This window comes from Hyla sarda, chromosome 9, assembly GCF_029499605.1.
Source record: "Hyla sarda isolate aHylSar1 chromosome 9, aHylSar1.hap1, whole genome shotgun sequence".
Taxonomy (NCBI): domain Eukaryota; kingdom Metazoa; phylum Chordata; class Amphibia; order Anura; family Hylidae; genus Hyla; species Hyla sarda.
In genome coordinates this window covers 15022217-15048030 of record NC_079197.1, presented here as the reverse complement: position 1 = coordinate 15048030, position 25814 = coordinate 15022217, and the positions used below count along the sequence as shown (strand labels likewise).

General features: G+C 45.5%; 1 protein-coding gene across 1 annotated transcript in view; it reads left to right on the top strand.

Moving 5' to 3' along the window:
• Positions 1 to 22141, top strand: part of CIZ1 (CDKN1A interacting zinc finger protein 1) — a 32410-nt gene extending 10269 nt beyond the window's left edge. The window contains exons 6-16 of the mRNA XM_056538726.1: positions 3571 to 3637; positions 6779 to 6819; positions 8744 to 8793; positions 9301 to 9471; positions 9568 to 9701; positions 10983 to 11070; positions 12471 to 12584; positions 14778 to 14942; positions 17156 to 17216; positions 17582 to 17703; positions 19904 to 22141. Coding sequence (XP_056394701.1) covers positions 3571 to 3637; positions 6779 to 6819; positions 8744 to 8793; positions 9301 to 9471; positions 9568 to 9701; positions 10983 to 11070; positions 12471 to 12584; positions 14778 to 14942; positions 17156 to 17216; positions 17582 to 17703; positions 19904 to 20263 — 1373 coding nt within the window. The 3' untranslated portion in view covers positions 20264 to 22141. The remainder of the gene's footprint in view (positions 1 to 3570; positions 3638 to 6778; positions 6820 to 8743; positions 8794 to 9300; positions 9472 to 9567; positions 9702 to 10982; positions 11071 to 12470; positions 12585 to 14777; positions 14943 to 17155; positions 17217 to 17581; positions 17704 to 19903) is intronic.
• Positions 22142 to 25814: the final 3673 nt, after the last annotated feature.

The following is a 25814-nucleotide window of genomic DNA, read 5'->3' as shown; positions in this document are numbered from 1 at the left end:
TTATAAGCTTCTGTATGATCCACAGGAAGTTGTTTTCTCTTTGAATTTCCTTTCTGTCTGACCACAGTGCTCCCTGCTGCCACCTCTGTCCAGAGCAGGAGAAAATCCCCATAGCAAACCTATCCTGCTCTGGACAGTTCCCGACATGGACAGAGGTGTCAGCAGAGAGCACTGTGGTCAGACAGAAAAGAAAAAAAAATACTTCCTCTGTAGCATACAGCAGCTGATAAGTACTGGAAGGATTAAGATTTTTTTTTTTCATAGAAGCAATTTAAAAATCTGTTTTAACTTTTCTGGCACCAGTTGTTTTAAAACCTTTTTTTTTTCCCACCGGAGTACCCCTTTTAAAGAGGTACTCCACATTAGATAAAAGTATCCCGAGGGAGAGGAAAGGTTGCTGAGTTGCCCATAGCAACCAATCAGATCTCTTCTTTCATTTTTTAAAAGGCCTCTGAAAAATGAAAGAAGCGATCTGATTGGTTGCTATGGGCAACTGGTCAACTTTTTTGTCAGGATAGATTTTGATAAATCTCCTCCCCCCCCTTATCCACAGGAAAGGGGATAAGTGTCTAATCGCAGGGGGTCTGACCTCTGTAATCTCCAAAATGGAGCCCCATCTGTAACCTGTAGACCAGTATTTCCCAACCAGGGTGCCTGCAGGTGTTGCAAAACTACAACTCCCAGCATGCCCCTACAGCAGTGTTTCCCAACCAGGGTGCCTCCAGCTGTTGCAAAACTACAACTCCCAGCTTGCCCGGACAGCCTTCGGCTGTCCGGGCATGCTGGGAATTGTAGTTTTGCAACAGCTGGAGGCACCCTGGTTGGAAAACACTGCTCTAGACACTGGTGAGCGGGTCGTCACTGTTTAGCACGAGGAGTCGTCTCGCAAGGTGGGGGCAGGTGTTCAACAGGGGTAAGCAGCCGCCAGAGGGGAGAGATGGGGCTCCATTCGTGAGATTGCGGGGGGTCACAGGGGTTGGACTACTGTTGGATATATATGTTTGGAACCTTTCCCAGCTTATATGTCAATCTGTATCCATAGAGGGATCTGAACAGGGCCTTTACAAGTAAATAGCTGATGATTTTGCTCCATGTCCTGTCGTCTTCTTTATGATCTGTCAGAAGATTTCTAGTACTGGAGGTATATGTGTAAAGCACTGATAACTTAAGATGGCTTTACCTTCTTGGGGTCTTTGGTGTTGGTATACACCATATATACCGAGCAGTAACCAGTCAGCCATTACTGATCACTGATCCGTACAGCAGGGCTATGTAATCCTCAATACCAATCATGGCATCAATTTACTATCATGTATTTCAATGACCAATAACTACTGCGTATGTTTTTGTTTTGCTATTTTTATCTATCACATGTGGAGTCAAATGGCAAACATTTCTATATATTGCATGTAAAGCAAGTCGTATTAACCCATTTCAGACCCTTGACATATTTTTGATTTTGTACCAGTGTCTTAACTTAAAGGAAAAGTAACACCTAAAACTTGTCATATCAGGGAGAGCTATCAAAATTTTTATTGTTCGTACCTATAGTGTCCACAACAATGATCGTTCAACTCATCCATAACATACAATAAAGGGGTACTCCACTGGAAAACACACACACACACACACACACACACATATATATATATATACATATATATATATACATATACATATATATATATATATATATATATATATATATATATATATATATATATATATAAATATTATTATTTTTTTTAAATCAGCTGGTGCCAGAAAGTTAAACAGATTTGTAAATGACTTCTATTTTTAAAAATCTCAATCCTTCCAGTACTCATCAGCTGCTGTATGCTCCACAGGAAGTTATTTTCTTTTGGAATTTCCTTTCTGCCTGACCACAGTGCTCTCTGCTGACACCTCTCTCCATTTTAGGAACTGTGCGGAGTAGGAGCAAATCCCTATAGCAAACCTCTCCTGCTCTGGACAGTTCCTGACATGGACAGAGGTGTCAGAAGAGAGCACTGTGGTCAGACAGAAAGGACATTCAAAAAGAAAATAACTTCCTGTGGATTATACAGCAGCTGATAAGTACTGGAAGAGTTAATATTTTTAAATATAAGTAATTTACAAATCTGTTGTAACTTTCTGGCATCAGTTGATTTAAAAATAAATAAATAAAAAAGAATGTTTTCCAGTGGAGAACCCCTTTAAGGGTAGGGTCACACACAGCGCATCTGTAGCGTATTTGTTTCTGCGGATGCGCTGATGGCTTCCTGCTCCCTGTAGCTCTTTGTCTGTTCCTAGTGGCAGATTTTCTGCCGGCAGTCACGAGCTGACACACAGAGATCCTACCACAACAAGGAGCTCACTCTGCAGCCACACTGTGTCTGCCGACTGCACATCCGCAGCATCAAATACACTGCGGATGTTTTGTGTGTGTGTGTGTGTGACCCTCCTACCCTAAGGCAGTAATCCCATCATATAAAATCATAGATTGTCACTAGGATATTATTACTTTGCTTTGTAATCTGTGGTGGGGGGGTCGGTCTGATCGTTGGGACACCCACTGATTCTGAAAAGAAAGGGCCCCAATGCTAAATCAGCGCTGCAGCCCCATCATAGACTTTAGGTCGTCCTTAGTCAAAATGTGGCCAAACCCACTGATTTCATTGGGACCAGGCTGACTAATCTAATGTATATCAACTCTCCCCTAAGTATATCGGGTGAGGGAAGGATCGGGTATGTTGTATTTAATCTGCCTGACCCTTTAGGGTGCCTGGCAGCGGCTCACGATTGGGTAAGATAATAGACTGCTGAACAAAGGTTTATAGGCACCTTTTCCTCGTACACCAGCGACCCACACAAATGAATTGGGTCGGCTGCAGTCAGGACCCATTCACACTGCCAAAATTTCCTTGCAGAATCTCACTCGGAAATTCCGGTGCAGAAGCCTCCCATTGTTTTCATATGAATTCTGCTGCACCGTTCCCTTCTGCAGAATTTCCAAAACAGAATTTCTGCTGTAAAAATTCTGGATTCTGGAAAAAATTTACATGTTCATTCTATTGGTGGAATTCCATGTAGACTGCACTGCTGGTCAGCGGTCCTGGCACTGATTGATTTCTGCACTGCATGCGGAATTTTTAGCGGCCAGGGTGCTGCTGTGCAGGCGAAGGCTAGAGGGGGGCCACAGCACTGACTCGTACTTGGAATCAGTGCGGGTCCCAGAGGTTGGACCCCATACTGATCAGAACGGGTCGCCTTATCCTAGTGACATGCTATGACTTGATAAGTTGGGTTACGTTTTTATACGTAAAGTCCTGTCCTGCACTTATTTAGGTATTTTTAGGGTTATGCATATAGTACTCTGTTGGGCATCCTTATTGCAGGACGCTATACAGTAAGTACACTTTATATCAGACTAGTCCTTACAGCGCCAGTTTATTCTCAGTATGCGGTGTTACTGGTCCTTTAAGCTGAGATGTCGTGACTGTGTACATTATTTCCTTTCCGCTGTCTCATATTGGTGGCTAATTCTCTCCCTTCGGTTCCCTGTCTGCTTCCACATCCTTGTCATTGCAGACACCGAAAATCTAACTGAATGCAGCATTACCGACCCCCTTGAACCTTCAGCCAAGAGAGCAAGGAGGTAACGCTAAAGACGCTGACAAAGCTGCACTAACACCCCTCCCTCCTCATCACCGCCCCATGCTCCTCTGTTTGGTTTACCGTCTCTGTATGTATGTATGTCCGTTCTGTTCCCTGGTCTCTATGGCGGATCATACACTTTAGATTGCTGTTGACCCTGAGCTATCGGCTGTCTCGTCCCTTAGACATCACCCTTGGTTGGGAGAGCGTGCATGTTTATTGCCCAACCTGCTTCCCTCAGGCTGTTGCAAAACTACAACTCCCAGCATGCCCGGACAGCCAACGGCTGTCTGGGCATGCTGGGAGTTGTAGTTTTGCAACAGCTGGAGGGCCGCTGATTAGACACCTAGACCCTAAGGGTACGTTCCCACACGGCGTATTTTGCTGCGTATTTGCTGCGTATTTGGTGCTGCGTATTTTCCTACCCATTGACTTCAACAGAGAAAATAAAATACGCAGCAGCAAATACGCAGCAAATACGCCGTGTGGGAATGTACCCTAAAAGGGATAAGCAATTGCCTGGCACCGCTTATCAAGCAACTTTAAACTTGCCAATCCTTGTTTCCTTAAAGGGGTACTCCCCTGGAAAACTTTTTATTTCATTTTTTTTAAATCAACTGGTGCCAGAAAGTTAAATTAAACTTCTATTTAAAAATCTTAACCCTTCCAGTACTTATCAGCTGCCGTATACTACAGAGGAGGTTCTTTTTTTTTTTTTTTCTTTTTGAATTTCCTTTCTGTCTGACCACAGTGCTCTCTGCTGACACCTCTGTCCATTTTAGGAACTGTCCAGAGCAGGATAGGTTTGCAATGGGGATTTGCTGCTACTCTGGACAGTTCCTAAAATGTTCCTCTGTAGTATACAGCAGCTGATAAGTACTGGAAGGGTTAAGATTTTTAAATAGAAGTAATTTACAAATCTGTTTAACTTTCTGGCACCAGGTGATTTAAAAAAATAAATAAATAAAAAAAAAAAAAATGTTTTCCAGAGGGGGGAAAAAAAAATTTAAACTCACCTGGTGCCAGAAAGTTATACAGATTTTTTAATTACTTTTCTATATAAATCTTAATCCATCCAGTACTTATCAGCTGCTGTATGCTCCAGGGGAGGTTGTGTAGTTCTTTCTAGTCTGACCACAGTGCTCTCTGCTGACACCGCTGTCCGTGTCAGGAGCTGTCCAGAGTAGGAGAGGTTTGCTATGGGGATTTGCTCCCATCTGGGCAGTTCCTGACACGGACAGAGATGGCAGCAGAGAGCACTGTGGTCGGACTGGAAGGAACTACACAACTTCCTGTGGAGCATACAGCAGCTGATAAGTACTGGAAGGGTTATGATTTTTTTTATAGAAGTAATTTACAAATCTGTTTAACTTTCTGGCACCAGTTGATTTGAAAACTTTTATTTTCCTCCGGAGTACTCCTTTTAAGTTGGGCTGCCCCCAGGGTCAGCTAAGCCATCTATTCCGTATGACTGCCCTCATATTCCACCGCCTGTATGTCATATATATATGTGTGTGTGTGTGTGTGTGTATATGTATATGTTCCGCTGAAACACTTCTATAACAAGCTTACATCTCGGCTGTCTGTCTCATAGACTCCTGTACATTGTCTGTCTTAGATAATATCACTTGTGTTGTGTGATGCATATAGATCCCCTATGAGTAAAATGATGCAAGCTGCAAGAATTACTGCAATCCATAACAGGGTTCCTGGGGTTCGAATGACTTAAAGGGGTTCTGTAGTGAAACATAACTTATCCCCTATCCAAAGCATAGGGGATAAGTTATAGATCGCGGGGGTCCAATCGCTGGTACCCCCCGCAATCACCTGAATGGGGTCCCGGCAGTCTGCTGGATGGGGGCGTGCCGACCCTGCACAGAGCGGCCGACATGGCCCCTTCTATCCCTTAGAGATACACAAAAGGGGCATGTCGGCTGCGGCTTCCTGCAGGGGTCAGAACGGCCACTTCCAGCAGACTGCCGGGGCCCCATTCAGGAGATTGCAGGGGTCTGACTGCTGGGACCCCCTGCAATCTATAACGTATATCCTATCCTTTGGATAGGGGATAAGTTATGTTTCATTGCACGACCTGAAGTAGCTATGGGTTATGTGTTTGTGCAGTGAAGTTGTAGGAAGGCACAGAGAGGCCCTACAGCAATGTTTCCCAACCAGGGTGCCTTCAGCTGTTGCAAAACTACAACTCCCAGCATGCCCGGAGAGCCAAAGGCTGTCCGGGCATGCTGGGAGTTGTAGTTTTGCAACAGCTGGAGGCACCCTGGTTGGGAAACACTGCCCTAAAAAGTCATAGGCATTTTCCCTGCATGACGCTATATGAATTTGCAGTCGTATGCAACACAGTAGGGCCCCATTCACCGTTGGAGGTTATACTGTGCACACTGGTTGGGACACTGGTGTAATGCTGTATTATTATGGCTCAGTATAACCTCCAATGGTAAATGGGGCCCCACTGTGTTGCATACGTCTGCAATTTCATATAGTGTCATGCAGGGAAATGCCTATGACTCTCTAGAACAGTGTTTCCCAACCAGGGTGCCTCCAGCTGTTGCCTTCGGCTGTCCGAGCATGCTCTGAGTTGTAGTTTTGCAACAGCTGGAGTCATCCTGATTGGAAAACACTGCACACTGGTTGGGACACTGGTATAATGCTGTATTATTATGGCTGTGTTTTCCATTTAGAATGACTCCTGCTGTTGCAAAACTACAAGTCCCAGCATGCTCAGGCAGCCTTCGGCTGTCCGAGCATGCTGGGGGTTGTAGTTTTGCAACAGCTGGAGGCACCCTGGTTGGGAAACACTGCCCTACAGAGTCATAGGCATTTCTCTGCATGATACAGTAGGGCCCCCATTCACCATTGGAGGTTATACTGAACCATAATACACTAGTCCACATGTGACCAAAGTTCAGCAAGTCCTCCAAGTGCTAGATCCCTAGTGTATGTATCGAAGCACGAGGCATAGGTCACTACATCTGTTGAATGTAAGTGAAGTGTTAGGGCTGATACCACAGAAGAATGACAATCTCTCGCATATACAGCAGTGTGATTCTGCTTTTATACAATAAATGGTTTTGTCTGTAAAAGGATATGGCTCAATGTGATCAATGCGCATCTGTTCTCTTTACAGCTCAGAGACTGGTACAGATGAGACCGGCTTCACTGCAGAAGGTAACTAAAGGCATTTCACATGATCCCCATGTCGTGGTGGTACATGCTTCCTATACACAATCTATTCTCTAGGACGGGTTTACCTTCACATCAGGGTATTTGTCTGGCATTTTTACAATTCTTGCACTCTGTCTAATTCAATTTTGGGTGCAAGATCTGCAAGTTAATGTCCATCTTAGCTGTGCTGCAGATTTTCAGTGTGGAAATCTGCAGCAAATCTACCAAGCTGAATGCACCCTAAGGGTACGTTCAGACAAGCGGATCCACAGTGTATTTTACGTAGCGGATCCACCGCCGAAGGACCGCTACAGGGTGCCTTTAGATGTGCCTGCTCGGAGAGGCAATCTGCCGCTATGATCAGACACACTGATGTGCGAGTCGCCGCGCGCATGCGCAGTATACTCACATCGGGGCTGCTCTCGGCTTAGCTCACGGAGCAGGGGGAGCAGCAGCGATGTGTGCGAGTACACGAACATGCTTGGCGACTCGCACATCGCAGCAGTGTGTCTGCTCGTAGCGGCGTAGTGCCTCTTCGAGCAGGCACATCTAAAGACACCGTGTAAGGGTCCTTCGGCGCCGGATCCGCAGCGTAAAATACGCTGTGGATCCGCTCGTCTGAACGTATTCTTAAAGCGCATTTGTCAGGTAAATTGTCCGATGCAATCTAAGCCCATGTACACACACTCTTTATTGTTCGGCTCTCTCTACACACACACAGAGTTCTTGCCAGCTGGGTAGCTCTGTTTAATTTGAAAGGACATATTCCGCTTTACAAAAATGTTTTAATATGGTGCTGTGGCCGCTGTGACAAAAAAACATGTCCTTAACTACCTTGCTCCCTCAGGGATCCCCCTGTGAAGTCTTTTGGTCGGTCCTCCACTGACTTCCGGGCTGCTATGCTACTTCACGGGCCATCACTGTATAAGACGAGTCGGTCTCAGAAGTAGTTTCTGGAGCATTCAGCCGGGGACCTGAAGCCTTCACAGGGGAGTCTCCGAGTAATATACAAAACTTACAGCCCCAGTAATATACAAAACTTTCGGAAACCTGAATACGAATTTTTATGGAAGGGGCACACAGATGCACTAAAGCCAGTCACAAGCAGGACTGCAGAGCAAGCTCCTGGCCTCAGCCTGATAGCTCTGTGTGTCTGCTCATAGCAGGATATTTCTACAGCAGGAAGTCTGCCACTACGAGCGGACACACAGAGTGTGACTGCTGTTGGCACCCATCCTCGCGCCTCCTTGATTGTACAATCGACGGAGAGTGAGCAGGCATGCCAGGCTGTGGCACTTGAGCAGATTGGCCTCCGCCACCTTGACAATTGGCTCAGAAATAAAAAGGATATTTTATACGTTTGACAACCACCATCAGCTCCTGGAAAGTTGCAATTCACTCTTATACCTTAACAGTTATCCAATGGTGTCTTCAGCTTTTACCACATATACAGCGGACAGATTCCCTTTCACGTGGCATGGTGAAAAGTCCAGTCCAGGTTCAACTTTAAGGGAAATTGTCACTAGGTTAGACGGTGCTACCCTGCTGATATGGGGTAATGTGGCATGGTACCCTGAATACCATGGTACCTTTATGTCCATCCTGTGAACTGTTTTTGTGAACTAAGCTGCCTTATAAATATGAGGGCTTTATGTGTACTGGGGGTGTCACGTTACCCCCGCTGCACTGATCTACCCACTCCTGTAAAAACGTAAACCAATAAATATTCATCCTCCGCAGTGACTCACAATCGCTCTGAAGTCTCACACGAGCAGCCGTGAATCACTGCAGAGGATGAATATTTATCAGTAGAACAACCCCCCTAGACCATGGGGGTCCATATTGAGGCATCTGTGTGTGCTCCATAGCAAAGTATTTCCTTAGTAGAACAATTCTGTGGATCATTTGTCTTATATCCTTCATACAGGGGCAGAAGATGTTGCTGAGGAGCGCAGCGTGGAGTCACAGTCTTCAGAGGTTTGTGTCGTGGAGAATTATACAGGTATCACATATGCTCCTTAAAGGGGTACTCCGCCCCTAGACATCATATCCCCTATCCAAAGGATAGGAGGGGATGAGATGTTTGATCGCGGGGGTCTCGCCGCTGGGGACTACCGCAATCTCCTTGCTGCACCCGGCGTTTGTTTAGAGCATCGGGTGCATCGCAGGAGGCTCGTTGCATCACGGCCATGCCCCCTCAATGCAAGTCTATGGGAGGGGGCGTCACGCCCCCTCCCATAGACTTGCATTGAGGGGGCATGACCGTGACGTCACAAGCCTCTGCCCCGTATTGCCAGTCATTGTGCACCTGATGTCTGGGACGACGCAGCCGAGATCGCGGGGGTCCCGATCTTGGCTGCGACATCCAGTGCACGGAGCGAACTTCGCTTCTTTGGATAGGGGATAAGAGGAAATAAGATGTCTCGGGGCGGAGTACCCCTTTAAATGCCCCATATTAATTGGCGGTGATTTCCTCCTGACTAGGGTATAAGTGGTGGACGCGCATTGAAAGTCACTATCCAGGTTCGCAGTGAGAGTCGCACGACAGCCCTGCAGCCGGCATGTTCCGAAAAGAGACCTTCATCTGGCAGCTCCACACCAAGCGGCGCCAGGTTTTGCTGCTACATCTGCAAAACCAGCTACCACAGCCTGCAGGTACATCTAGGTCCTGATAGTGGGCCATACTGGTTTTGTCATGGGTCAAGTATTTGGCCTTTTTGTAACCTACTCAAATTTCAATCCTTATTTCAGAATTTCCAGTCTCACCTGGTGACGGCTCAACATCACCAAAAGATCCAGAACATCCAGCATCTCAGCAATGCCTGTCTGGTTACTCTTCTTCCCACTGCGAAGGATGGTCAGGGTGTCCTGGGTGGCCGAGATGGGTAAGTGATGCAGAATTATGGAAGGAGACCATAGCGAGAATTTCTTTTATATCTTGTTTAATATGAACTTAAAACCAGATTTGTGAATGTTATGTAATTCCAACAAGGATTAGGCTGCATTCACACTTTGGTTGGAGTGTGCAGCTGCCGGATCTGGCTGGGGGAGGGGAAAACCTTGCGATCCTGTACCCCAGCCGGACCGGCGCCAAACTCCATTGACTTTAATGAGCCGGCCGGAGTCAAACAGTGACTCTGGTTGACTCATTTCTGGCCCATATCCAGTTTTGTGACCGGACCTTAAACCAAAGTAAACTACGGTTTTAGGTCCGGTCACAAAACCGGATAAGGGCCATAATGAGCTGACTGGAGTCACTGTTTGACTCCGGTCGGCTCATTAAAGTCAATGGAGTTCAGCGCCGGTCCGGCTGGGGTACGGGAGCGCATGGTTTTCCCCTCCCCAGCCGGATCTGGCAGCCGTATGCTCCAACCGCAGTGTGAATGCAGCCTTAAAGGGGTACTCCACCCCTAGACATCTTATCCCCATCCAAAGGATAGGGGATAAGATGTCTGATTGCTGGGGGTCCTGATGCAGGAGACCCCCGCGATCTTCCTGCTGCACCTCCGCCCTGCATTTCCAGTCGTCCGGCACAGAGCGAATTTCACTCCGTGCACTGGATGTCTGGGGTGCCGCAGCCTAGATAGTGGGGGTCCCCAGCGGCGGGACCCCCCGCGATCACACATCTTATCCCTAGGGGTGGAGTACCCCTTTAAGGCTGCATTCACACTGCGGTTGGAGCATACGGCTGCCATGGTGTCCTTTCTACAGGGCATCTTTTTGTGTGGTTTTATCTTGTTTTTTGTATGTGATGGCTATTTAATAAAACTTGTTTGCATTATTTATGATTCTATATATCATTTCTTTTTGGGTGTGCATATAAGTTACAGTTGTGGCCTATTTTCTTTGCTTTGTAAATTCGTACTTCGCCCACTGTGTGCACCCCAGCTTTTGTATATAATTTGTGGAGCCCCCCTATCATTACAGTTCTACATCTTATCTCCTGTCCTTTGGATAAGATGTCTAGGGATGGTGTACCCCTTTAAATGTAGTATTAGAAAAACAGGGCGGCTTTCTTGTCAGCACAGCGCCATATCTGTCTATTGGAAAAAGTTGTTCTGGAAAAGTTGTCCAGACTGGCAGTGTGATCTGCTCATGTTCTCTCATTGTCTTTTTGCTCAAATAATGGAAATGTAAAATCCTTTTGTATTCTGTTTTCCGTCCAGTAAGAAGAAGCAGATGAGATGGTGCAATGTCTGCCAGGTTCACTTCAGCTGTGATCTTATCCGACATCGCAGGACTCAGGAACACAAGGTAATCTGTCTAGTATCAGTTTATTTCAGATTAAGGGAATTTATTTTTTATTTTTATGACCATGTTTTTAAGACTTACTGGTGGTGATTTCTCTAACTTTCCATTTCTTGTTTGTGTCATTGGGGACACAGGAGACCGTAGGTATATACTGCTGCCTCTAGGAGGAGATATGAAAAAAATATATATATTAATATTGTGGTAAAGTGTACAGGAAAGTGGTGGATGGGGGTGTATATCTCACTTGGCTTCCTCAGGCACGATAAAGGAAATCCAGAAGGTTTATATTGCTTTTGCAGAGCATAGTCTGCTGGGGTTCTTTTGTTTTAAGTTACATGAGTTGGATTTCCTGGACGGGAGGACAGGTTGGAGGTGTCAGTGCTCCAGTCCACACCCCTAGGCCACTACGGGTTTCCCTACTCCAAGGTGTTCTCAGGTGAGGCTTCCTGTGCTGATTACTAGTGAGGAAGCCCTATAGTAAAGGGCTGTTCGGGTTTGAGTGCTAGAGAGACTGAGATGAGAAGCAGCCACAGCCAGAACTGCAGCTCAAACCTACCAGGTGTGAACCTTCCTCTATGGACATTTTGTGAGTTTGCTTGGGGACAGACATTAGGCCCACAGTAGGATAGTGAGGTATCCTGATGTCTAGTTAGAGCCGGACAGGCTTAGGTTTTGTTTTGTTTGCACTGTGCTTTGTGCCCAAAATCGTTTAAACATCCTCTTGGACATTTAAAACCTGCTGCCTGTGTGAATACGGTCATTGCCGACCCCACCGTGTGAGGTGTTCCCTACAATATATATATATATATATATATATATATATATATATATATATATATATATATATATATATATATATATATATATATATATATATATATATATATATATATATATATATATAAATATTTCAGGATAAAAAAATAAATAAAAAAAATAAAAATGTATATGCACATTTTTATTTTTTACATTTTTTTTATCCTGAAATCTTGGTTTCCTGGCCTTTGAAGGGCAAAATGGTGTTCTGAAATGAATTATTGTATTTTTGCTTACATGCGCCAAATTTATAAACCTTCCCCTTGATAGTACGATAAATATGTCACACATAAGCAAAACCAAAGCAAAAAAATAAATAAAATATTCAAAACTCCTTTTCTAAAGACAATGATAAATGGTCCCCCCCCCCTCCCTCCATGTCCCAGTACAGTGCTCCGTTATGTTACTATATTATTCTGTTCTAGGATGATCATTGTATGTTGGGACCATAACTCTATGGAAACCTGGTACATCATTAGCATACCGGTTGCCCCGTGTAAGACTTCAGTCCTGATTCAACCATCTTTAGCAGTCATACATTGTGTATTGTACAGTTATCCATATGGAATTTGCTTTTCCGTTTTCAGATGGCTAAACGCTCCTTAAGACCTTTTTGCACAGTCTGCAGCCGCCACTTCAAGACTCCTCGCAAGTTTGTGGAGCACATGAAGTCTCCTGAGCACAAGCAGAAGTCCCAAGAGGTAAAGGGGACAAAGGGAACAAATGCAAATGGTGTTATATATTAAAGGGATACTCCACTTCTTAGCGAAAAGGGTCTGACCTCTGGGACCAAATAGAAATAGTAAGATTCAGCTCGCCGTTTGCAGCATGCAGACCCAGAACGTAATGGTATTCAGCCTCCAGCGGAAGCTTCGGAGCAAAGACAAGGGCCGTGTTCCCAGGTGCAACAAGTAAGCAAGAGGAAGGAGGATATCCGGCTCCCAAGACTGGATAAAAGTAAGGCTTTATTGGAACATGTTAAAATCCAAAATAATGGTGAAAGTGAGCTAAAAGCACAAACGAAACGCACCGACGCGTCGGTGCGTTTCGTTTGTGCTTTTAGCTCACTTTCACCATTATTTTGGATTTTAACATGTTCCAATAAAGTCTTACTTTTATCCAGTCTTGGGAGCCGGATATCCTCCTTCCTTTTGCTTACTGACCTCTGGGACCCCCGCAATCTCCTGAATGAGACCCCCGGCTGTTACAGTGCAGTGGTGTGTCGGCACATGCTCCATGTATTCTCTATGGTAGAACTGAAGATACACGATTGCTGTATTCAAGGTATCTCCAGGCGCTCCCATAGACTGTACGTGCCGTCAACGCGCTCCGTGCACAGGAAGAGCTGGGGGCCCCTATTCTGAAGATCACTGAAGTCTCGGAGGTCTGGCCCCCTGCAACCAGACCCTTATTCCCTATCCTGCAGATAGTGGATACGTTTTATATGTTTTATAGTAGTGGAGTACCCCTTTAAAGTCCTTCAGTGCATAAAGATTTGTATTTCTAGGAAGAGTTCTACTTTCTCCAGCCTTAAAGGGATACTCCACTGGAAAACATTTTTTTTTTTAAATTAATCAACTGGTGCCAGAAAGTTAAACAGATTTGTAAATTACTTCAATTAAAATATCTTAATCGGTCCAGTACTTATCAGCTGCTGTCTGACCACAGTGCTCTCTGCTGACACCTCTGTCCATGTCAGGAACTGTCCAGAGCAGAAGCAAATCCCCATAGAAAACCTCTCCTGCTCTGGGCAGTTCCTGACACGGACAGAGGTGTCAGCAGAGAACACTGTGGTCATATAGAAAGGAAATTCAAAATGAAAAGAACTTCCTGTGGATCATAGCAGCAGCTGATTAGTACTGGAAGGATTAAGATTTTTTAATAGAAGTAATTTACAAATCTGTTTAACTTTTTGGCACCAACTGGATGGGGAATAAGTGTCTGATCGTGAAGGGTCCGACCGCAGGACTGATCTCCATGCTGCTCTCCCCATCCACGGAATGGCCACGTGGAGCTGTGATCGACACACCCCCTCCATGCATCTCTATGGGAGAGTCTGAGATCCTGTGGATAGGGCAGTGGTTCCCAACCAGGGTGCCTCCAGCTGTTGCAAAGCTACAACTCCCAGCATGCCCGGACAGCCAACGGCTGTCCGGGCATGCTGGGAGTTGTAGTTTTGCAACAGCTGGAGGCACCCTGGTTGGGAACCACTGGTATAGGGGGTAAGTTGTTAAAGGGTACTCTGGTGGAAAACATTTTTTATTTATTTATTTTAAATAGACTGGTGCCAGAAAGTTAAACAGATTTGTAAATGACTTCTATTAAAAAATGTTTACCCTTCCAGTACTTTTTAGCGGCTGTATGCTACAGAGGAAATTCTTTTTCTTTTTGAATTTCTTTTTTGTCTTGACCACACTGCTCTCTGCTGACACCTCTGTCCGTGTCAGGAACTGTCCAGAGCAGGAGAAAATCCCCATTGCCAAACCTATGCTGCTCTGGACAGTTCCTGACACGGACAGAGGTGTCAGCAGAGAGCACTGTGGACACACAGAAAATAAATTCAAAAAGAAAAGAATTTCCTCTGTAGCAAACAGCTGCAAAAAAGTACTGGAAGGGTAAATATTTTTTAATATAAGTCATTTACAAATCTGTTTAACTTTCTGGCACCAGTTGATTTATAAAAAAAAAAATGTTTTCCACCGGAGTACCCCTTTAAAGTACCGGAGTTCCCTTATAATTATTTCTCTTGGAAATGCACGCAAAGCATCTGGGTAGAAATCATGTATCTCTGCTAAAAAATTTATATTCTCCTGGACTGAAGAATTAATGTGTATTTTTTCCTGCATTATATGTATATACAGTCTCATAATTTCTGGTTTCATGATCTCTTAAAGGTGAAGCTTCTTGAGAAGGAAACATGGAGTCCGGAGGAGTCTGAGGAACTCATCACAGTGGACGCCGTGGGCTGTTTTGAGGAGGAGGATGATGAGGATGACGATGATGAAGAGGAGGAGGGTATCAGTGCTGATGACGTTTCTGAGGACACAGAATGCCTCCTGGTAATAAAAAAACGAAATTAAGAATTTGCCCAATAATTCTTTGTAATTGTAATATTTAGTGTCTTTATTTGGGACCAGAAATATCCACGTGTAGAGCAGCAAGTGGCCTCACAAACAATGGGTTATAGTTATTTATGCTTATGGGAAAGTTTTCGGCACAAATAATGGACTGGCTTATTTATTCCAATGCATTTCACCGAACACCAGAAACCTCCATATTGTCTTGGTTATCTATATAAAATGATCTTTACATCAGAAAGCTATGAGGCCAGCACATCCATTCTTACCAACCCCAGGTGTTAATGGAGTAGTCCAGTATGAAAAAAACATATCTTAAAGGAGAACTCTGGCAAAACAAAAAGTGTATCCCCTATCCACAGGATAAGGAATAAGTAGCTAAACCCAGGGAGTCGGAGCGCTGGGTGTCCAGAGGGTCACTGAGGAGCCATAGGAATGAATGGAGCGCATGGCGGCTTCAGCACAAACTCCTCACTTAGCGCCGAGTCCCGTTCCGGTGATTGCAGGAGGGGGGACGGGGGGACGCCCCTGTGATCAGCTACTAATGCGGGTTTTTTTTTCCTTTTCTTTTGCATATTTCTCCTTTTTAAAGGGGTACTCCAGTGGAAAACATTATTATTATTATTTTTTTTTATTATTAACTGGTGCCAGAAAGTTAAACAAATTTGTAAATGACTTCTATTAAATCTGTTCTTTTTGAATTTCTTTTTTGTCTTGTCCACAGTGCTCTCTGCTGACACCTCTGTCAGTGTCAGGAACTTTCCAGAGCAGCATAGGTTTGGTATGAGGATTTTCTCCTGCTCTGGACAGTTCCTGATACAGGCATCAGATGTCAGCAGAGAGCACTGTGGACAAGGCAAAAAAGAAATTCAAAATGAAAAGAATTTCCTCTGTAGCATACAGCTGCTAAAAAGTACTGGAAGGTTAAAGATTTTTTTAATAGAAGTAATTTACAAATCTGTTTCACTTTCTGGCACCAGGTAATTTAAAATAATAACAATTAAATAAAAATGTTTTCCACTGGAGTACCCCTTTAAGTGTCAAATTGTGGGGATCGAGCCACTGGTACCACCATCCCCCCCCCCCCCCCCCCCCCACGATCTCTGCCGGGGCCTCGACTCATGAGTGCCATGTACCAACCACAGAACAAAGCGGTATCACCGGCTCTCCCATAGAGATTCGTGATGGCAGTGGTTGACATACTGCATTCATGATAAGAGCCGGGGTGCCAGGAGAAGATGAGGTGGTACCAGCAGTCGGACCCCCCCCCCCCCCCCCCGCTAGCAGACACTTATCCCCTATTCTGCAGATAAGGGACATGTTTTTGAACTGGATAACGCCTTTAGTTCTTCCTGGTAGATCACAGGTCTGCAGCCAGTGATTGTTATAGTTGCTTGAGAGTTATAGTTTTTCAGTGGCAAACACACCATTTCCAAACCATTGTTGTAGATATTCATGCAGATTGGCATTACTCAACTTTACAATAGGATCTGTTCTCCATACAAGCCAGTATACTCACTGGGAGAGTAGCACATTGCTGGGCTTTATCCCCTGTAATACCGGGCCCTGCTGTTTCGCTATTGAGAGTTACATAGAGAGTAAGCAAATTGTGTAACTTCTCCGCTTTTGGCTGCTTTTCGCTTTCCCTACCACCTCCAGTGGCTGCAAACAGACCATAAGGTGCCAGGGAGGCTAATTTGGTAGATGGAAATACCTCTTTAAATTAACACATTAATGCTAATTTGAACTAGTCCCAACTCCTCATCTTGATGCTCCCTTGGAGTTCAGCTATTATTACTCGATTATTTATATATATATAATCAGTGATCATATGTCGCAATGTTTCCCAACCAGGGTGCCTCCAGCTGTTGCGAAACTACAACTCCCAGCATGACCGGACAGCCAACGGCTGTCCGGCCATGCTGGGAGTTGTAGTTTTGCAACAGCTGGAGGCACCCTGGTTCGAAGAAGCCGTCCTAAACCATTAATAGAATGCAGTCTCAGTCTTTATTGTATTATTGAATAATGTTCTCTCCTGTCTTAGTCATACCGGGCATGCTGGGAGTTGTAGTTTTGCAGCAGCTGGAGGTGCCCTGGTTGAGAAACACTGCTGTAGACGAATCCAATATGGCTTTTCTTCATTGCTTGTAATGTTTTTAAAGCAGCAGATAATTCAGCAGCCTATTTGTTCACAGACCAAGCCAGAGGACAGTATGGCCGATCATGAAGAAGAATACAATGCGGACACGGACTATGGTAAGTACTGCCACCACCAAGACGTAAACCCAAGTGCTGGCATCCCAGATTCGGAGGATCAGATGGAGCTATATCCAGGGAAGCGTTCCATTATCAACATGGCTTCCTTCCCTTCGCTTTCAGACAACGTCGCCCCCTGGTGTCTGCTTTTGTTTTTCTTTCTCCTGCTGGAACTATCCTCTAGCACTCTGGCTGAAGGAGTCCGCTCTCAGTCCTGTGCATTTATTTGTTGTCTGTGAAACATCCATCCATCCTGTCAGATCCCCGCTCCGGTTCCCTTCTCATGCTCTCTGCTCTGTTCTTTATTTTTCGTGTTTTCCCCCTTTTTTGACATCCATTCTGTGATTTGCCCTCCCGTTTCACAGGCCTGGATTATATGGTCCCCGTCGCGGGTTATCTCTGCAGGCTGTGTCACAAATTCTATCCTAGTGACTCTGCTGCTCGGCTCACACACTGCAAGTCCCTGGTGCATTTTCAGAACGTCCAGGTTAGACCCTTCTCCTGTTGCATGGCCTGGCTCCTGTTTTGTTTGATACGCCCGCTGTCTCTTGTTTCTGCTGTCACATTTAACACCCTATCAAGTGTCCTTTTTAGCTTGTTGTTCTAGATCACTTTGTGTCGTACGTCATCACATGGCTTCTCTGATCATCCTTCCTCTTGCTTATTTCCCTCCCTCCTTACAGAGCTCAACATCTAGTGTCTCATTCTAGTGAACACTAAGGGTCTAGTCACACGGCAGAATTTCCGCCTCATATTAAAGCCCATAGACTTCTATGGGATTCCGCACTCACATTCACGCTTCTGAAATTCCGCAAGCGGAATTTCAGAAGTATGAATGGGAGTGCGGAATCCCATAGGAGTCTATGGGCTTTAATATGAGGTGGAAATTCTGCCGTGTGACTAGACCCTTAGACCTCAAAACCTTTGACATGCCTGTACAATATGTGTTTTTATTTTATTTTATTTTTTTAATGTGACAGTGCCCATTTAAAGTAACACTCTGGTTCCTGATGAAGAGAACAAGCAGTTTAGAGAAGCGGTCAGCCATGGGCTTCTCTGACTGACTGCTCTGTGTCAGATTTGGATGCTGGCCCCATAGACTTACATTTATGAAGCCTTCTAGGTCATGTGACACAGAAAACCATAAGTGTGCATTTCACCCGCTGTAATGAAGAAAACTGTGTCCTTGTAGCAGAATGTGACCCTTCGCATGTGGACATCCTTTTCTTCTTTACAGCCATCTCTCTTTCACTCCCTATCCCTAATCCTAACCCTTTATCCCTAATCCTAACCCTTTATCCTAACCCCTTATCCCTAATCCTAACCCTTTATCCCTAATCCTAACCCTTTATCCCTAATCCTAACCCCTTATCCCTAATCCTAACCCTTTATCCCTAATCCTAACCCTTTATGCCTAATCCTAACCCTTTATGCCTAATCCTAACCCTTTATGCCTAATCCTAACCCTTTATGCCTAATCCTGACCCCTTATGCCTAATCCTGACCCCTTATGCCTAATCCTGACCCCTTATGCCTAATCCTGACCCCTTATGACTAATCCTGACCCCTTATGCCTAATCCTGACCCCTTATGCCTAATCCTGACCCCTTATGCCTAATCCTGACCCCTTATGCCTAATCCTGACCCCTTATGCCTAATCCTGACCCCTTATGCCTAATCCTGACCCCTTATGCCTAATCCTGACCCCTTATGCCTAATCCTGACCCCTTATGCCTAATCCTGACCCCTTATGCCTAATCCTGACCCCTTATGCCTAATCCTGACCCCTTATGCCTAATCCTGACCCCTTATGCCTAATCCCTTAGCCCCTTATGCCTAATCCCTTAGCCCCTTATGCCTAATCCCTTAGCCCCTTATGCCTAATCCCTTAGCCCCTTATGCCAAATCCCTTAGCCCCTTATGCCAAATCCCTTAGCCCCTTATGCCAAATCCCTTAGCCCCTTATGCCAAATCCCTTAGCCCCTTATGCCTAATCCCTTAGCCCCTTATGCCTAATCCCTTAGCCCCTTATGCCTAATCCCTTAGCCCCTTATGCCTAATCCCTTAGCCCCTTATGCCTAATCCCTTAGCCCCTTATGCCTAATCCCTTAGCCCCTTATGCCTAATCCCTTAGCCCCTTATGCCTAATCCCTTAGCCCCTTATGCCTAATCCCTTAGCCCCTTATGCCTAATCCCTTAGCCCCTTATGCCTAATCCCTTAGCCCCTTAGCCCCTAATCCCTTAGCCCCTAATCCCTTAGCCCCTAATCCTAACCCCTAACAGCGATCAGCTCTAGGAAGGGTTGAGAGCGCTGAGCTACGGGGTCACAGTTTTTTGTTCACCTCACCAGCATGTTCTGTCTAAATCTGCCTTTGACAGATGAAACCTTTTTTTTTTTTCATGACAGCGCCAATTTAATAAACCATCTTTCCTACATTCAGCAATGTTTTTTTTTTTTACCTGGTTGTTGACCATGCCAGGCACACTGAAGTCAGATGCTTTGGCACTGCCACCTGCTTAGGCAATTGCCCAAACAACTATGGAAGGTCCTATGTAGAAAATATAGAATATTTATTAGGGAGCTTAGAGTTTTTTTTTTTTTTGCTCCACTCCTGTCCCTTAAATTTGGACTCCGCCTATTCACTCCATGTTAACTGTCCCTAATTCCTTCACCGCTTTGCTTCCAGAGATCAAAAGCAGAGAAAAGGAGCCGCGCGGCTTCACAAACCGATCTGTCTGCCCAGGAGGATGAAAACAGGAATCGGGAGAAGGCGGCAGATGGCGGCTCAGATGCTCTGCAGGATGGTGGCATCAAACCAGCAAACCTACACGGCGTCAAAGGAGGGGATGTCTCCGTAACCAACAAGAGCGCCGATATGGAAGAATTCGCAGGAACAGTCTGCGATTCTGTCATCGGTACGAGCGAGGAAGACTCCAGCTGCCTGCTGGATCAAGAAGCTCTTCTCACCCAAAAGGAAGAGAAAACGGAGGATGCAACCTGCACCGACGAAACCTCATCCGCTTCGTCCTCGCCACACGAAGTCTGATAATCCAGAAACTGTAATAGGGCCGTGTTCACACCCGAGGGCATTTTTTCTCTTGGCCAGACTGGGAGGCTCCCAAACAATACAGCTGAACCCAAACAATACTTTTTTTTTTTATATAGGATGCACTGTATTGTTCTTTTTCCACTACAGCTTTGGTAAGAAAAAAAAAAAAAAGTATTGGCACATCCCATTTCTCCCAGTCTATGGCCGGACTGGCACAAGAAGCATTGCATGCCAGTCACCGTCCCCTCCGCTTTGCTGTGGCATTCATTGTTGCCGCTCCGCCATGTGAGTCCCATTAGTGTGTACAGAGCAGCATAACGTAGGATAAGAGTGTCTTAAGTGTTGGCTTTGGCGCCGCCCTAGTGGGGGACATAGAGAAGCTCGAGTATAGTGTGCCAGCCGAGGTAGAACAAAGCTCAGTTATTGCAGCAATACCATTTTTAGCTTAGTGATGCACTGTCTATCGATGGCCGGTTTTATATGTTTAAGCAGTGATCTGCATTTACTTAGCAGCGGGGTAGAAAAGAAGGGTCAATAGCAGTGGTCTCTAAACTGCAGAACTCCAGCTGGTGCAAAACTACAACTCCCAGCATGCCCGGACAGCCAACGGCTGTCCGGGCATGCTTGGAGTTGTAGTTTTGCAACAGCCTGGAGGTCCATTGGTTGTCTGGGCATGCTGGTAGGTGTAGTTTTGCAACAGCTGGAGGCTCATTGGTTGTCTGGGCATGCTGGGAGGTGTAGTTTTGCAACCGCTGGGGGCCCATTGGCTGTCTGGGCATGCTGGGAGGTGTAGTTTTGCAACCGCTGGAGGTCTGTGGGGTATCCCGGGCATGCTGGGAGTTTTGGAACAGCCTGGAGGTCCATTGGTTGTCTGGGCATGCTCAGAGTTGTAGTTTTGCAACGGCTGGAGGCCCATTGGCTGTCTGGGCATGCTGGAAGGTGTAGTTTTGGAACAGCTGGAGGCCCATTGGCTGTCTGGGCATGCTGGGAAGTGTAGTTTTGGAACAGCCTGGAGGTCCATTGGTTGTCTGGGCATGCTCAGAGTTGTAGTTTTGCAACGGCTGGAGGCCCATTGGTTGTCTAGGCATGCTGGGAGGTGTAGTTTTGGAACAGCTGGAGGTCTGTGGGGTATCCCGGGGATGCTGGGAGTTTTGCAACAGCCTGGAGGTCCATTGGTTGTCTGGGCATGCTCAGAGTTGTAGTTTTGCAACGGCTGGAGGCCCATTGGTTGTCTAGGCATGCTGGGAGGTGTAGTTTTGGAACAGCTGGAGGTCTGTGGGGTATCCCGGGGATGCTGGTAGTTTTGCAACCGCTGGAGGCCCATTGGCTGTCTGGGCATGCTGGGAGGTGTAGTTTTGCAACATCTCAGGGGCCACAGTTTGGAGACCACTGCTTTAGAGCAATAGATTGTTTCCAAAATGACATATTGAAGAATAATCCTCTATTGCCCCCGTAATCCTTCTGCAGAATATTGTTCACTGTTTAGGGCATGTGAAGGTAAGAATAGCTTATGAAATGGGGTAGACAATAATGTACAAATATAGATACAAATATTATCAACCTACTTATGTCCAGCACGTCCGCATCACGCCTGGACACCTACATACTAGAATGCAGCATTAGGACTGTACAGCGGCCATTACGGTGCCCTACAGACCCCCCCATGGTCCCATATGATGCTTTGTTACTTCCATCATGACTGTGTAGTTGTATCCTAGAGTAGGGTTATCTTATCCGAGCAGCCAGGAAAATAAAACCGAGGACACAGAGATGGAAGCACGTTTTGACGTTCCGGTCCCACCGTCATCTGATTTGTTACAATTATTCTATTATGACTTAGATTTCAATCGATTAAAAGTGTGATGGTAACTTCTACTCCTGTCTGTGGTGCTTTGTCCTGACTTATTACTGAGGGGAAATACTGTAACTTAGCCTAGAAAAATGTATTGCCTATTCAAATAATAGGGGATAAGTGTCATATCGTGGGGGGGGGGGGGGGGGGGGGGGGGGGTGGTGTCTGACAGCAATCTCCTGCACAGCTCTCCCCATGCACACAGTGTAAGTCGACAAGCGCCCTCCATGTGTCTATGGGAGAGCCGGAGATACAGGAAAGCTATACTCTTATCTCTGGCTCTCCCATAGAGATACACGGAGGGCACTTGCCGACCCCTGCTTCGTGCAGCAGGAGATCGCGAGGTGTCCCCCCCCCCCCCCCCCCCACAGTCAGCTACTTCTCCCCTTATCCTGTGAATAGGGGATAAAGTTAGTTTTTGCTGCATAACCCCTTGCAAATACCAAGGATTAGGCCTGAGTGATCTTCCACTCCAGTGTTGCCGAGGCCACAGTTCCACGCTTAGGCTGCATTCACACTGCGGTTGGAGTGTACGGCTGCTGGATCCGGCTGGGGGAGGGCAAAAACCGTGTGCTCCCGTACTCCATCCGTACCGGCGCCAAACTACATTGACTTTAACCCCTTAACGACAATGGACGTAAATGTATGTCATGGTGATGTGGTACTTAGCGCTCCATGACGTACATTAACGTGCCACCATGATCGCGAGCACCGGAGTGGTGCTCATGTCATGAATGGCAGGTCCCGGCTGCTATCAGCAGCCAGGGACCCGCCAGTAATGGCGGACATCCGCGATCCTGCCATTAACCCCAGTATGGTGAACGGTGTAAATGTAAAAAAAAAAAAAATAATCAATTTGCTGTTTTTTGTCACATTTTATTCCAAAATGTTTCTATAAAAAATGTCTAAAAAGTTAAACCTAAGCAAAAGTGGTACTGATAAAAACTACAGATCATGGCACAAAAAATGAGCCCTCATATCGCCCCATATACGGAGAAATGAGAAAGTTATAGGTGGTCAAAATAGGGCAATTTCAAACATACTAATTTTGTTAAAATGGTTTGATTTTTTTTTTTTTTTTTTTTTAAGCGGTAAAAATTATAGAAAAGCATAGAACATGTAATTTTTACCAGAGTGTTCAGCGTGAAAACAAAACCTTCAAGAATTAGCTAAATTGCGGTTTTCTTTTCAATTTTCCCACATAAAAAATAGTTTGGTTGTGCCGTACATTTTATGGTAAAATAAGTGATGTAATTACAAAGTACAATTGGTGATGCAAAAAAAAAGCCCTCATATGGGTCTGTGGATGGAAATATAAGAGTTATGATTTTTAGAAGGCGAGAAGGAAAAAAACGAAAATGCAAAAATAAAATTGGTCTGGTCCTTAAGGGGTTAATGAGCCGACCGGAGTCAAACAGTGACTCTGGTCGACTCATTCTGGACCATATCCGGTTTTGTTACCGGACTTATAACTGCAGTAAACTATGGTTTTAGGTCCGGTCACAAAACTAGATGTGGGCCAGAAATGAGCCGACCGGAGTCACTGTTTGACTTTGGTCGGCTCATTAAAGTCAATGGAGTTTGCCACCGTTTCGGCTGGGGTACAGGAGCGCACTGTGTTTTCCCCTCCCCCAGCCGGATCCGGCAGCCATACACTCCAACCGCAGTGTGAATGCAGCCTTAGGGTATGTTTCCACGCGCAGATTTTTTAGCGGGTTTTCCGCTGCGTATTTGAAAGTGGGGGCGGGCTCTTCTCGGCTGTCCGCAACAGATTTTCCACGGCGGAATGTACACTGCGGAAAATCCGCCGCAAGCCCCATTGAAGTCAGTAGGCACTGTGGCGGATTTTCCGCAGCGTAAATTCAGCCGCGGAAAATCTAATGCGGACTGCCGAGAAGAGCCCGCCCACTTTCAAACCCGCTAAAAAAAAAAAAAAATCCGTGCGTGTCAACGTACCCTTAGACAGGTTTTGTGCACGAGCCCTTTTCTGATTAATGGGACTAGTGCACAGAACTTCACTCAGCGTGGCACGGCTGCCCTGACAACTGTTCCGCCCAGCATGGCCTCGTCTCCCAACGCTGGAGCTGAAGACCTGAAATTTGGGACTTGTGCTTTGTGTGATCTGCTACATGACAGTCGTTGCCAGGTGTGGGGGTCTCTTCTTACTTAGTCTTCATTGTTGGCAGGCTCAAAGTCCTCTATTACAGAAACAAATGCCTTGGGGAGATTTATCAAACCTGTGCAAAGGAAAAGTTGCCCATAGCAACCAATCATAGCTTGTTTTGCAGAGGCCTTGATAAAAATAAAATAAGCGATCTGATTGGTTGCTATGGGCAACTTTTCCTTTGTACAGGTTTTGATGTCTCCCCCCTCCCGCCTGCTCATCACTTTTTCCTGCCCCTCATCAGTTGTGCCCATGAGAGAGAACAGAAGGTGGCACCATAAACCTGATGTAGGATGGAAATGTTTGAGAGAAAACGTTTTGTGCGCAAAACACTGCAGCTCAATTGGCAAATATAAAAGGTTGAATCCTCCACAATTTTTTAACCATTTGTGGGATTTTTAGGCTCAGTGGCAGCTTATCAGAATCACAGCATGCTCTGGGTGTGGTATTTTTCCTCTCACTATACATCGGTTGTTTCTTTTGCTGGACAACCCCTTTAAAGCGTAACTCTGCTGACAACCCTGCAGCAGGATATCCGTATAAATCCCCCCGCAACTTCGTAGCCTAAAACTTGCCCACTACACCCAAAGCATTCAGGATATAAATTTTCCAGGAGTCCCATGCAAGTCTATGGCATTTTGGGCTACAATATGCCCAGTACTTTCAGTACTTCTCAGCTGCTGTATGCCCCAGAGGAAGTGGTGTAGTTCTTTCCAGTCTGACCACAGTGCTCTCTGCTGACACCTCTGTCCATGTCAGGAACTGTCCAGAGCAGGAGAGGTTTTCTATGAGAATTTGCTCCTACTCTGGACAGTTGCTGACACGGGCAGGTGTCTGCAGAGAGCACTGTGGTCAGACAGAAAGGAAATTCAAAAAGAAAAAAACTTCCTGTGGAGCATACAGCAGCTGATAAGTACTGAAAGGATTAAGATTTTCATATAGAAGTAATTTATAAACCTGTTTAACTTTCTGGCACCAGTTGATATGAAAAAATTTGTTTTCCACCGGAGTACCCCTTTAAAGGGGTTCTCCACCGGAAAACATTTTGATGTGATTCTGATAAGCTGCCACTGAGCATAAAAATGCCACAAACAGTTATAAAATCGTGGGGGGGGTTTGGCCTTTTATATTTGCAAATTGAGATACAGCTGCAAATATGCCGCTTTTTTCCCCTGAATTTCCTTTGACCACAGTGCTCTCTGCTGACACCTCTGTCTGTGTCAGGAACTATCCAGAGTAGAAGAAAATCCCCAAAGCAAACCTCTCCTGCTCTGGACAGTTTCTGACATGGACAGAGGTGTCAGCAGAGAGCACTGTGGTCAGACAGCAAGGAAATTCAAAAAGAACTTCCTGTGGATCATACAGCAGCTTATAAGTACTGGAAGGATTACATTTTTTAAATAGAAGTAATTTACAAATCTGTTTAACTTTCTGGCACCAGTTGATTTAAAAGAAAGTTTTCCAGTGGAGTACCCCTTTAAGAACAAGCTATAGGTTCTGAAATGGCTCATAAGAAAAAGCAAAGGCCGACG